The sequence below is a fragment of the Eupeodes corollae genome, chromosome 3 (assembly GCF_945859685.1).
Source record: "Eupeodes corollae chromosome 3, idEupCoro1.1, whole genome shotgun sequence".
NCBI lineage: Eukaryota > Metazoa > Arthropoda > Insecta > Diptera > Syrphidae > Eupeodes > Eupeodes corollae.
In genome coordinates, this window is record NC_079149.1 from 136450570 (window position 1) to 136463090 (window position 12521).

The window sequence follows — 12521 nt, forward strand, 5'->3', positions numbered from 1 at the left end:
AAAAATCAACGCAATTTCGTTTAAGAAAATCAACAAGTGAATTCGCTCTACCAACTAGGTATATAGTCAACATGGCATTTAAAAGAAAAAGTTGAATCAAGAATTATACCAAGATCTTTAATATTTTCTACACCGGAAAATGTGTTAGACTCGATCAAGTATTTAAAGTCAATATGAGTGTTTGATTTAAAAAAAGAGATAACATTACATTTTTTTTATATTTAACTTTAAACTATTTGAATTACACCATTCAAGCACCCGATTTTATCGGATTCAACACGATAGCAGTCATCAACACTTTTTATCTCAAGAAATAGTTTTAGATCATCGGTATATAGAAGACACTGGGAGTGATTTATGGCTTACGTAATGTCATTGATAAAAATATTAAAAAGAAGAGGACCCAAATGACTGCCCTACGGGACACCAGAAGTACATTCTATAGACCTCGATAGGAATTTATCAAACACAACTTTTTGAGACCTACCTATGAGGTATGACGAAATCCAACTCAGAAACTTAGAGTGGAATCCAAATATCTCAAGTTTACGTAGCAGTGAGTGATGGGTAACAGAATCAAAAGCTTTCCTAAAACCTGTGTATACAGCATCTACCTGACTCAATGCCTCAATAGAATTAATTACGTATGTTTAAAAAAGAGCCATATTTGTAGTGGTGGGCTCAACAAGAAACGGATGTTTTGTTAGGAGGTATATAACTTTATGTAGGCAACATTATTTTAACTGGTAGCCATTTTATCCACTGTTAAATGATTTACTTCTAGCTTGGTTAGGTATTTCAAGAATTGAAGTCACAGGTTCACCTGACACGAACGCTGTTACATACATAAAAACTGTGTTTTGACTAAAATAATTGGCCCACACTTCTTTAAAAAATTATGCTGTCCAAAACGTTCCAGTCAATGGTGACCGCTGTAGAGAGATGACAATTAAGTTATTGTTATTGTGTTTTGTGACTTTTAAGATGGTGCGATTAAACGCCACCGCTTGAGTATTTTCTGTGGGGATATGTGAAGTCGCTAGTATACCCCGATAAGCACGAATTGATTGACAACTGGGATGCCACAAATGTTATTAAAAGTCATACAAATTGGACCTTCAGACTAGACTACGTCTACGTCTGATCCAGCCATGGCAGTTATATGCCAGATATCATATGTGAATTATAACCTGAAGATTGTTTTTCGAAAAAAGTAATTTCATGTCAAGTTTGTTTTATTCCTCAAGAACTAAAAAATTAGTAAAAAGAACAAAATTCATAAAACAAAAGAAAACCTGAATAAAGTATTAAAGTCTTAAAAGGGTTTATCATGAAAAACTTTCTAAGCGATGCTGCCCAGGTTTTCTCTTGGTTTACATGCTAAATGGTATCTACCGTGCCACCAGTTTTCATCAAACGAACACGTAGTTTAACATGAAACTTAAATATTTAAATAGGGAAAAAGTAGCTCATAAGTGTTTAAGTAGAGCGTTATTTAAATATTTAAGTTTCATGTGTGCAAATTCATTAGGAAAACAAACAGAATTGTTTATAATATTTACACAAGTTTATAATTCCCTCAATTTCGTTGTTGTTTTTAAATCTTACTTTATTGTATGTGTATGGATTTTCAAGCCCACCTGCCTTCTAAAAAAAAGTTTAAATGTTCATAAAACAGGTGTTCGCAGGTGACAACGAAGTATATAAACTGTGCACATATTCATAGCTCTTTATAAAGGTACCAAATTATCTTAGAATATTCTTAAGAAATGGCCAAAAACTTTGACACGCCTCTAGCTTCGTTCTTAAATACTAAGCTGTTATCGTTTTTATTACACACAAAACTTCCTAATGTATTCGAAATCTTGTTGGTTTTGAAAAGGCTTTTATTGACTTTTTTAATTTAGATCGCGAATTGTTTTAAAAGCCTTTAACTTCTAGCTTTTATTCTGAAACTTATTTTATGCTTCTACAGGTTTCTGTTTACCATCGCAATCCAAAACATTTACAAATCCTGAAACAAAAAGACAATTACCAAATACGTATTCGTGAGAGTTTCGAATTACAATAGAACTCGAAGGGCTGAATAGATCTTGCTCACAGTAAAAATTCACAATCTTTTTATTAAATATGAATTAAAAAATAAAATCCAAGGCTTAATTGTACCAAAAAAAGTACATTGTTCAATTTCAAAGATCCACTACCATTTTTTTGCATGAGATAGGAACGTAACCACGATCGATATTTTACCAGTTTCTCGTCAGGATTCCATATTTTCGACCCATAATTACAAAGACTCCCTTCACAGCGATCACAAAATGGATCACTTTCAGTGCACTCGTCAACTTGAGAATCACATCCACGTAAAGTGTAGACCAAATTCAGCCTGGAAACTAACGTAGTCACGCATTTCTCATCTCGATGGGTACAATTACTGACAGTTATATTCGAAATATCCAACCAACTGGCACAATTGGGGTCTTTGATGGATGAACACTTGTAACATGAACGAATGGTTTGTCGATTACAACCGTTTGCATCACGACATTCATAACAGATTTGATTTGTTTTTGGTGGTGGTGCATCGGATCCACATCCTCGCCAGAGATGCATACCCTCTTCGCAGGAAAAACATGAATGCGATTGGCATTTTTGAGGACTGAGTGTGATGGTTTGATTGCGACAGGCGGGATTGGTTTTAGAATCACAAACATTACAGTTTATAGTGACACACTCGTCGTTGCAGTATTCGCCGTAGCACTCCGTTAAATTGCCATTGATTGTGGATCCCATTGCAGAAGAACAACCTCGGGTGAGGACGTTTGTTTGTTCGTTTCTAAGTGTGTAACACTTTCCTTTATGGCCAAGGAGTACTTTATTGTAACACGTTTTTGGTCCCGATACTTTACATTGTTCATTTGCTGAATCCTTTTGATTTCTGAGACAATCGTAGTCTGGCGACGACGGATACGACTGAGCAAAGGAACATGCTAGACAATTATGACGAGTAACTCCTATTTCATTGTTGCAACCATCATAGTTGCACTTTAGACAGATATTTGTACAATTGACTAACTTTTCAATATCAGACACTTCACATCCACGTCTGACCGTGTCTTGGCTTATTACATTTGTGTAACATCGGTCTTCCTTTTTGTAAACACCACAAACCTCTGGTTTATGCACTAAGCTATTCTGAACATCTATGCAAGATGAACCGAGGCACTGATAACAACGCAAGCGATCTGTAGGATAAATTCGAACATTGCAAAGAGATTTGTTGCACTTCTCGCATAGGCCTGAACAATACTTGCTGGGAAAGACTTCTGATAAGCAACCTCTTTGAGTGGTACCATTTACGACTGTTCCAAGGAAATTAATATACATTTTAAAAATATAAACAAAAAGTTTTTGAGTTACCTATCGCAGTTACACATTCATCGCCTTCCTTGCATTCTTGTACTTCCAACTGTTTTCCCGGCCTTTTTGCGCAGTCAATGTCTGAACTTGAATTACAGGTGTAGCACTCCAAGCAAGCGGCTTTAGGAAATTAATGCGTTTTAGTTTTAAAAATAGTCAAGAAAAAAAGCCTGATCTTACCCACAGTTAAGAATTGGGCTATAAATATTACTTCTAAGGCCGAGAATTGTTTCATTCTTTTCTTGGGTTTCCAACTTAAGAGAATAAATTGACTTTTGTAATACTAAAATAATTCTACACCTAAACGATAAGAATCAAAAGCATAGATAGAGGAGTTTATCAATGATTATAAAATAGAAGAGGCTCAATAAAGATATTGTTAAATTGGAAATTTTAAACAGGGCCTTAGTCAATTTTGTATTAAAAAGGGGCCCAGTTTTATTCTACAGTGCTTCTTCCAAATAGTTCTTTTGAAAAACTGTATTACTTGGAGTATTTTAAGAGATGATAGATAACTCCTTTTTTTCTATAAGATAGCACTGCTCTCCGAACTTTAATTTGCTGAGGCGTCTATTCAGATATTTGTGGGCTATGAATAGACTTCCTGAATTCTCACGATTTAACTTTTCTAGTTTCGAAACAGCTTTGATCTTACAGAGGAGGGATGTAGTTTTGGTGTTTTGGAAGGAAACTCCGTCATAATTTGTTTAGCGTGGATACATCACAAAAACAGAAGAAATTTGTCCCCTTAAAATACCTTAAATAAAACAAACAAAACGTGAGGTGGATTTTTCCTTGCATTTAAATAAAAATTTACAATATATTACACTAATAACAAATTATAGACAAAATAAAGATAATTGTACTAGGGTTGCAGAACTTCCCCACCAAATTCAATATTATAAAGAATCTGTTGAATTTTCAAACGTGCCAAAGCGTTTTTATGCCTCGAGAGACGTTTCAAAATTGGCGAGCAGCTTAGCAGAAATTTATCATCACCATCGATATTCATAAGTGTGGCGTACTCTTCAGCAGTGAGGGCATTATTGCTTTTGGCTGTTTGTAGCTGTATTTCTTTTTTACTTTCCTGATGCTGATGCACAACTTCGGTATCGTGATCGTCCAGTGTCAGATATTGTGTTGTTGTTGTGGGACTCGGAAATATTCGAGTTATAAATTGATTTCCATCAACAAGATCGATTGTGGAGTCGTTTTGATGTTGATGCTGTTGGCGTTGTTGATGGTGAAGTTGTTGTTGTTGTTGATGGTGGTGATGATGATGATTGGTTGAGTTTGGTTCGTCTTCAATGAGGCTGTTACTAATTGAATTATTATCAGTCTTAAAAGAAGCGTGTGTTAGGTCATTAACGTCGTTCACGTTTATATTCGCTCCGGAATCGGAATCGTGTATTAAAATGTCATCGTGAGAGTTATCTTGAAAATCTTCCAATACAGTTTCCTCAATCTCCAAGCTGTAATTTAAGAGATTATATTTTTTAAAGGCATTTGATATTTTGACCGAAAAAAAACTTACTTGGAGTTATCCAAATATTGAGCAATAAAACTCATCTGATCAAAAAATATCCATTTCTTGCGTTTATAGGTTACTGGTTCCATTCTTCCCATTAATTTGTAGTGTTTTGAAAATGCATCCCGAAGTGAACGCCAACGTTTTCTACACTCTTCAACTGTTGACAAGAAAAAAATGTGTGTTTATTAAAAGCGTCAATTTAAGTATATAACAGTAAGGCAATACAAGTCATTAAATACGAATGGAATTTTATTGTGAAAACAAAAGCGTTCTAAATATCACATCACATATTTCGTTTAACTTGTAACAAAGTTAACAAATAATCAAGCAAATGAAAGCCGATAATTTGTTTATTCCAAAAAAGTTGTGAGTTATGGTGCATACAATTTTTCATCGAAATGTTTACATTGGGAACGTAAACGATGTTTAAAAGTTTCCCTGGGAATTAATTCATATCGGAAAAACTATTAAGCTGTCATTCGACGGGGCCCTACTATATAACTCGATTTTACTTTTGACTCTATTTGAAACTCATTTTCGATTCTACTTTCAAATCGTACTACGTACGAAAGTAGGATCGGATGTCGGTTATACCAACTTGTTTTCAAAAAATGTTTACGTTAAATAAAAAAAAATAACAAAACATAATAAAAATAAAACACCAAATTTTTGGACAAAATTAAATATTACAAGAATGGACACCGATGGAATTTGGTTCAATTTGCAAGGAAATGAAGAACGGTACAATCAAATTGAACGCAGAAGAATAAAAGATAATTTCAAAATAATGAAGCTGAGTGAGAAAAGATTTGTACATTTGTATATACTTTTGTTTTAGTTTTGCTAAGAGCTATCGTTTTTCTAAAGACGGGTTTATGTTCTTACTTAACACACATCCGACATGACTAATCGCAGAAGACAAAATGCTGTTCCGATTATCATTAAGTTATCAGCAGCATTGAAGTTTTTGTCAACAAGAAGTTACCAAACCAAATCGGTGGTGACAAGAACGTTCTAGTTGCACAGCAAACTATACCAAAAATACTTGCCGAAGTTTTGGATTCAATCGAAAGAGGCATGATGAATTTTAAAATGAATGATGAAGAGAAACCAAAGTCCAAACGCTATTTTTGGCAAAAATCACGAATTTTCGGTGTAATTGGGGTGGTAGATGGAACTTATATTCAACATTTTACTTACACTTTGACAAAAAAAAAACTTCGCTCGCAAACACATTTGATGTAAAGTGATTATTTTCGATTTTGCCTTGTTTTGAATTCTACTTTCGAGTTACGTAGAATATAGTTGGCACTACTAGAACCATTCGATTCTCTTTGGTTCGAAAGTAGTCAAATACAAACATAGTACCAATTTTTCGAATTCGAGCAATTTTACTGTAGAATCGAGTTACATAATAGGGCCACTGAGATAGTTAGATAGAAAACGGTGAGAAAACACCTGAAGTTGAAAAACAAATAGGATATCGTAGCTATTTTCTTCTGTCTAACTAACGACTGTTTTAATAATATAACATACTCCAAATCATCATACTCATTTTTGAAGTCGATTGAACCGTATATTGATATTTAACAAAAATTATGGTGGTTTGTAGATACGTAAAAATTTGCATTTTTGGAGAAAGAAATAGCATTTTTTTAAAGAACGTACTACTTGGGTGACCAACGAACATTCTCGATTACAGTGACAATAAAACTATTTAAATAATTGTATGCATCGAAGAATAACTTTTGAAAAATCGAAGTGACAGTATTTTATAAAAATAAAACCTAAAATCATACTTCTAAATTAGGGTGATTCGTTTCCGAAAAAAAAAAAAACAAATTTTCTCGGTGCTCAAGCAAAATATTAATTTACTTATAGAAAACAAAATTCTCACCAAGGTAGAGCTCAATATGAATTTTAAGTACTTACAATTTAAAATTGAAGATTTCCCGTTTAAAATGCATGTACAAAATGTTGTCAACCGGTTTAATGGACCTTATAGGGAATTTCACGTTCTTTAAATTTGCTTATGTGTTTTTTTTTTTAACTCGCACTGGTTTGCCAGCAGGAGTCATCAAAGATCAATTTTTTTGAATGAATAGTATTTTTGCGTATTTATTGTTTTATTTTATGTTAAGTCATGGTTCATAGCAACAAGTGCTTTTGAAGCTCCTTATCATGACTTACAATTTCAAAATTTATTGGAGTACAGAAAAAATCATCCAAAAACTGCTTTAGAAAAACTTTCTAAACATTTGTGGTACTTAAACGAAAACCTTACAGGCTTGGCTTTTTTTGATAAAAAATCAGATCAGAAACAAAAAATCAAGCAATAGTAAAAATTTTTGATTCACTTGAGATAAAAAGAATTTTTAGATAATGTCGTATAAAAGATTTTGTGAATCAAGAATATCACTATTTTCGAAATGTTTAATTTGACGTATGAATTTTTAGACATTGACCCTGACTTTTGGGAGATGGATGATGAATACATTACTTGCTGTGAAAATTTTGAAAAATTACGTGTTGTTAACGATACTGCTGAACGATGTGTTGCCTTCATTGCAAAATTTAACGAGTTTGGTACGTATAATGAAAGTCAGAAAGAATATCTATTATTAACAGTCGAACAGTTCCGAAAAGAATTTCAAACGTGTGCCAAAAAGCTGTACTCAGCTCTAAAATCTTAATCTGATTTATATAAAAATCGTAATTATATAATATTTATCAACTTATTTTTTAAGACTATTGAGATGTTTACTAACTTTGCAATATATTACATAACAATGTAACCTTCTGTTTGTTTGTTTTGATTAAAGTTTTGTTGTTTCTATATAAATTAATGTGTTATTTTTATGTTTATCACAAGTCAGAAAACATAATAATTCTAAAAAAGTTGTTGCTATGCTATAGAGAAATACATTAGTAACCAATAAAAAAGTTTTTATGATTGAGTAGTATTTATCAATTTCTTAAGTTTTGATGCATAAAAATGGCTGTAAATTGAATAAATACTGGTCCAAGTATTTTTGTTTACGAATCAGCCCTTTTGTTCTCCCTACTTTTTGCGAATTGCTCGAAAAAAAGCTTTTCATTCAAAAAATTGAACTTCGATGACTCCTACTGGCGAACCAGTGCGAGTTACACAATAAAACAGAAGCAATTTTAAAGAGCGTGAAATTCCCTATAAGGTCCATTAAACCGGTTGACAATATTGTAAAAAATGAGTGAGCATTAGAACTTTGAAAAAAAGCATTTTTTTACATGTATTTTAAATTGGAAAACTTCAATTTTCAAAATTCGTATTAAGAGCTCTACCTATGGTGGGAATTTTTTTTCTATAATTAAATACATTTTTCGCTTGAGAAACGAGAAAAAATTTGAAGATATGAATCACTCTATTCTAAATATTGGTGAAAATTGATTTTTGACTCAAGTATTTTGGCAACACATAAAGATATCGGCCTTAACATTTGGTAAAATTTTTAGAAGAATGCAAATTCGATTTTTTAATACAGAATACATATTACAAAATTAATAGACACTCATTTTCGACTTAAATATCTTGGAATAAATAAAAGTATTAACTTCAAAATTTTGTTGTCATGAAAAGTGCTTTCTTAAATTAGCCGTTCGGATTCGGCGTATAAACTGTAGGTCCCTTCCATCTCTGACAACATTACTCTCACACAGGAATGATTGAGAGTTGTAAGTCACTAGGCCCTGGTTCTTCATGGACTGTTGCGCCACCTAATTTATTTATTTATTTTTATTTTTATTAACTTCAAAATTGTTTCATTCCATATTTTTGTTAATATGATGAAATTTTCTAAGAACAATGCAATCGGTTTTTTATTATGAGAAATAAAAACTTTCAAAAAATTATTCTATACATTTGGTAAAAATTGATCTAGACTAAAATATCTCGAGAACAAACATAAATATTAAAATTAAACTTTAAAGGTTTGTTGCCAGCGTCTTTTTATTTTTGAAAACAACTACAAAAACATTGTTTAAAATAATACAAAAAATATCTTAAATATGTTAACATTACACAATTTTTGTATGTGTTTATCATCGCCGTTTTGTATTTTGTATTCTATACCTATATTTTGCGTAAGAGCTTCTAGTACTAAAATAGTTGCCTCTTTTTTAAAATAAATTATCTTTTAAGTCCTTAAAAATTTAGTTGCATATGTTTATAAAATATCAATCAATTGATTCCATCTCTTGTAGGCTTTTTCGTTCAAATCAGTAATATGCTTTGCACAGAGTTTACAAGCCCTTGACATTTAACAACAACAGGTACACTTTTCGTCAGCTTAAAAATTTTCAATTGAATTTAAACCTGGCTCTTTAGTCAATAAAATCAAATTTGTTATCAAGAAACGTCTCTTGCATAAATTGCTGATATATTTTAATTCAGGTCGTTTTTATATTGAAAGACTAACTTTACAGGCATCTCTACAGATGCATAAGGCATATCCTCACATGATATCGGTTAATTTTAATATGTTTAATACTTTTTAGGTGTATTTTAAGGATTTACCTTTTCCTCTTTTTTGTATTATAATTATCTGGAGTTATTGTCTTATATAACCAATAACTGTTCAAGAAAACCGCACAAAACCAATACTTCATTATTTATACAAATTATCCTCCTTTCCTAATAGCTAGCAAAGGGTTTTGTGACTATAAGGGTATAGATAATCCCTTCAGTGCGCTCAAAATAACAACAAAAATGAGAATGCTTTCGGTTCGAAGAATAAAAAAATAACAAACCACTTAAGTTATGATTGATTAATATCTTACTATTAATTTGTACATACATATATTTCGTGTGTTAATATTTTTAGAAAGTATGTAGATGTTATTTTTGGTTATAAAGTGATTGATGTCGTATGGATATCAAGTGCTTAGGTGTACTCGCGCCTGGATTAAATCAGATATGAGTCAATTTTGCACTTAAAACATACTGATATACCTTTGATCCTGCCCAATATAAAATACCATTACCCCAATTATGAATTGCAAAAAACAAAATTCGAAGGTCAATATTTAAAAATAGCGATCTTTGATCTTAGCTGATAGTAAAACATTCGTTTCTATGCTTCAAAAAAAAAAAAAAATATACCTATAACCACTAACTAGCCCATGAAATAATTAGACTATTTTAACTTTGTAACAAGAGCCCCACCTTCATTGAACCCCTCGATAGATTTCTCTTTAAATGCAAAGGTCAAATAGATGTCGATATGTTAGAAAAATGTTACGCGATCTATTTCTCAAAATTTATTGAAAAGAAAACAAAAATTAACACCTGTAGGTATCTAGCCCATAAATCATAGACAATTTTAACGACCCATTCTTTTTTCTCTCAGGAAATCAATATTTTTGAGTTCAATAAAAAGAGAAAACTTGTTGAGTATCCATAACCAGCATTCATCCTTAACCATGAAAAACAAAAGTGGTTAGAGGCGGAGGAGGAATCTGCATTCTGCAGGACCTTGAACAGAACGAACTCTTTGAAATGGTGAAGTAACCCAAAAATATACAAATTTCCACGGGCGTTGCCTGATTACAAAATAAATACGAAAGCCAATTAAATTTCTCTGTACATTGAAACGGCCAGCAAAAGCGATTTGACTGTATAAACATTTTTCTTCTTTTTCCTTTTTTTTTGAATGAATGGAATCAAACAAGTACGAGTACATACCAAACATATGGTTGTACAAATGAAGCCATACAAAGTCCTTATTTACCAGTTTCCACTAATTTTCAAGTTGCCATGAATTAAAACTCACTTCCAACAATTTCTCACTAAATTACTTAATAAATGAATCTTATTTTAAACAAATTTAGAAAAACCAAACAAAAGGGGAAAGAACAACAAAACAATCACAATCACAATTCATTCACACACGAACCACTGGATCCAATTGAATTTGCAATTTCCTTCCAATACTGATGGCGCAAAGCTGACTTTCGATATCCTTTTAACGACTTGTCATAGAGAATGGGTCGGATTTCGACTTGACGGATGAGGTCCTCCTCGTTGATTACGACAAGTTTATTTGGTTCGCGTTTGGGTTTTCGTTCTTTTTTAATTTCGACAAAATCAGTGTAAATGTCGGTTAGATCGGACATTATTGTTTTTCTTTTTTTTAATTTAGTTTTTCTTGTGTCAGAAATTGCAATAATTTTTGTTTATATTTTGATTTTGATTTTCTTTTGTTATTCTTTTTTTAATTTAATTTCAACGCATTTCACTGCAAGGCGATAGAATTTTATTTTCCCGATTTCGATAGCGAAGTGAGACATCGCAGTTTTTGACAGATGGTTACAGCGCATATACACTGAGCAATAGGGTGCTTCCGAAAAATTGTTTGTTTTATTGTTAAGGTAAGGTAGTGTGAAGAAGTAAATGGAATTATATGTTGTTTGATTTTGTTATATGCGTAAAGTAATTTTCTAAAAATAAAACGAAACCTTATAGGCTTTTCACACCAAGTCCAAAATCGGGAAAAATCGAAAAATCAAGTTTTCCCATACATTTTTGGTAAACCACAAGTTTTCACAAGTTTTATATAAAACCACTCGAAAACTAGTAGCAATTCAAAGTTGAACAAAACAAACAAACCTTTTTGAAACATTCAGCGCTCAAATTTATGTAAACAAAACAGCTGATGACTGCTGTCAAAACAAATATTTCATTTTGAAATAAAAATGGTCGTGGTAAGTAATATTATTTATACAATTAGCTTAGAAAATCAGAATTATTGCTTTTTTGTATGAATATGAAAGAGAAAAAGAATAAACGCAGCTCCCCGCGTGGCAACAAAAAAAGCTAGGAACCGGAATTCACTATGGCTACTGGCGTGACGACCACAAGGACGAGGAAGACTAGCTCATTGAAGAAAGAAAGAAAATCTCTGGTGGTGGTTATGGCTGAATCACATACACGCTTCAGCTTCGGCTTCGCCTGACGTTTACGAGTTCAGCCATAGGAATTCAATGCATGCTATCACAATGTAGCTTCGACCTCACGTTTTGTTTGACAATCGTAAGGAAAAGAATGTAATGTGACTCCAAACGGAAGCTCTAGTTCAATTTTCTGAACATTTGCTTTGTCTGACAGCTCATCAGCAGGAAAAAAATGTCAACAAACAAAATATTTGCTCTTTGGAGGGATGAAATAATAGAAATGTCATTCAAAGCAACCTCGAAGCGGGCCTAACGTAACGGAGACAAAGCCGAAGCTGAAGCGTGTATGTGTTTCAGCCATTATGTCGCAGCGGGCTAGGAAAATTTCGTTGTTCCAGTAAATAAAACCAAAACAGTGGGGGTGATGCCAACATCAAGAAGATCCTTAGGCATTTTTCATCAATACAAAATTTGATAGCCGGTGTTAAATAAATTTAAATCTCAAATGAAAACATGTAAATGTTCGGTGTGAACGATTTTCGGGTTTTCGAAAACTTTTTGCCGAAAACCCGGTTTTGGGTTTGGTGTGAAAAGGCTATTAAAATATATTTGTTGTTTAACGTTCGTCCTTAAGCCTAGTACA

The 12521-nt window shown here is 32.5% G+C and overlaps 2 protein-coding genes across 2 annotated transcripts; both read right to left on the minus strand.

The window, feature by feature from the left end:
- Positions 1 to 2097: 2097 nt before the first annotated feature.
- Positions 2098 to 3692, minus strand: LOC129952089 (uncharacterized). The gene is made up of 3 exons (XM_056064517.1): positions 3601 to 3692; positions 3421 to 3540; positions 2098 to 3362 (listed from the first exon to the last, which is right to left on the minus strand). Exons 1-3 carry the CDS (start codon positions 3653 to 3655, stop codon positions 2125 to 2127), a joined length of 1413 nt encoding a protein of 470 aa, XP_055920492.1. The 5' UTR covers positions 3656 to 3692; the 3' UTR covers positions 2098 to 2124.
- A 507-nt stretch (positions 3693 to 4199) lies between these two features.
- LOC129952090 (uncharacterized) lies at positions 4200 to 11280 on the minus strand. The gene is made up of 3 exons (XM_056064518.1): positions 10882 to 11280; positions 4955 to 5108; positions 4200 to 4892 (listed from the first exon to the last, which is right to left on the minus strand). Exons 1-3 carry the CDS (start codon positions 11099 to 11101, stop codon positions 4286 to 4288), a joined length of 981 nt encoding a protein of 326 aa, XP_055920493.1. The 5' UTR covers positions 11102 to 11280; the 3' UTR covers positions 4200 to 4285.
- Between the last annotated feature and the right edge of the window lie 1241 nt (positions 11281 to 12521).

Bases quoted from the DNA above. Each gene is read 5' to 3' on its own strand.
- LOC129952089 (XM_056064517.1), bottom strand. From the start codon at position 3,655: ATGAAACAATTCTCGGCCTTAGAAGTAATATTTATAGCCCAATTCTTA. The intron at 3,541-3,600 runs GTAAGATCAGGC...AATTTCCTAAAG, and splicing joins AGCCCAATTCTTAACTGTGG to CCGCTTGCTTGGAGTGCTAC. The intron at 3,363-3,420 runs GTAACTCAAAAA...TCCTTGGAACAG, and splicing joins TGAATGTGTAACTGCGATAG to TCGTAAATGGTACCACTCAA.
- LOC129952090 (XM_056064518.1), bottom strand. From the start codon at position 11,101: ATGTCCGATCTAACCGACATTTACACTGATTTTGTCGAAATTAAAAAA. The intron at 5,109-10,881 runs GTTCGTGTGTGA...TCTTGTCAACAG, and splicing joins AAATTCAATTGGATCCAGTG to TTGAAGAGTGTAGAAAACGT. The intron at 4,893-4,954 runs GTAAGTTTTTTT...CTTAAATTACAG, and splicing joins CAATATTTGGATAACTCCAA to CTTGGAGATTGAGGAAACTG.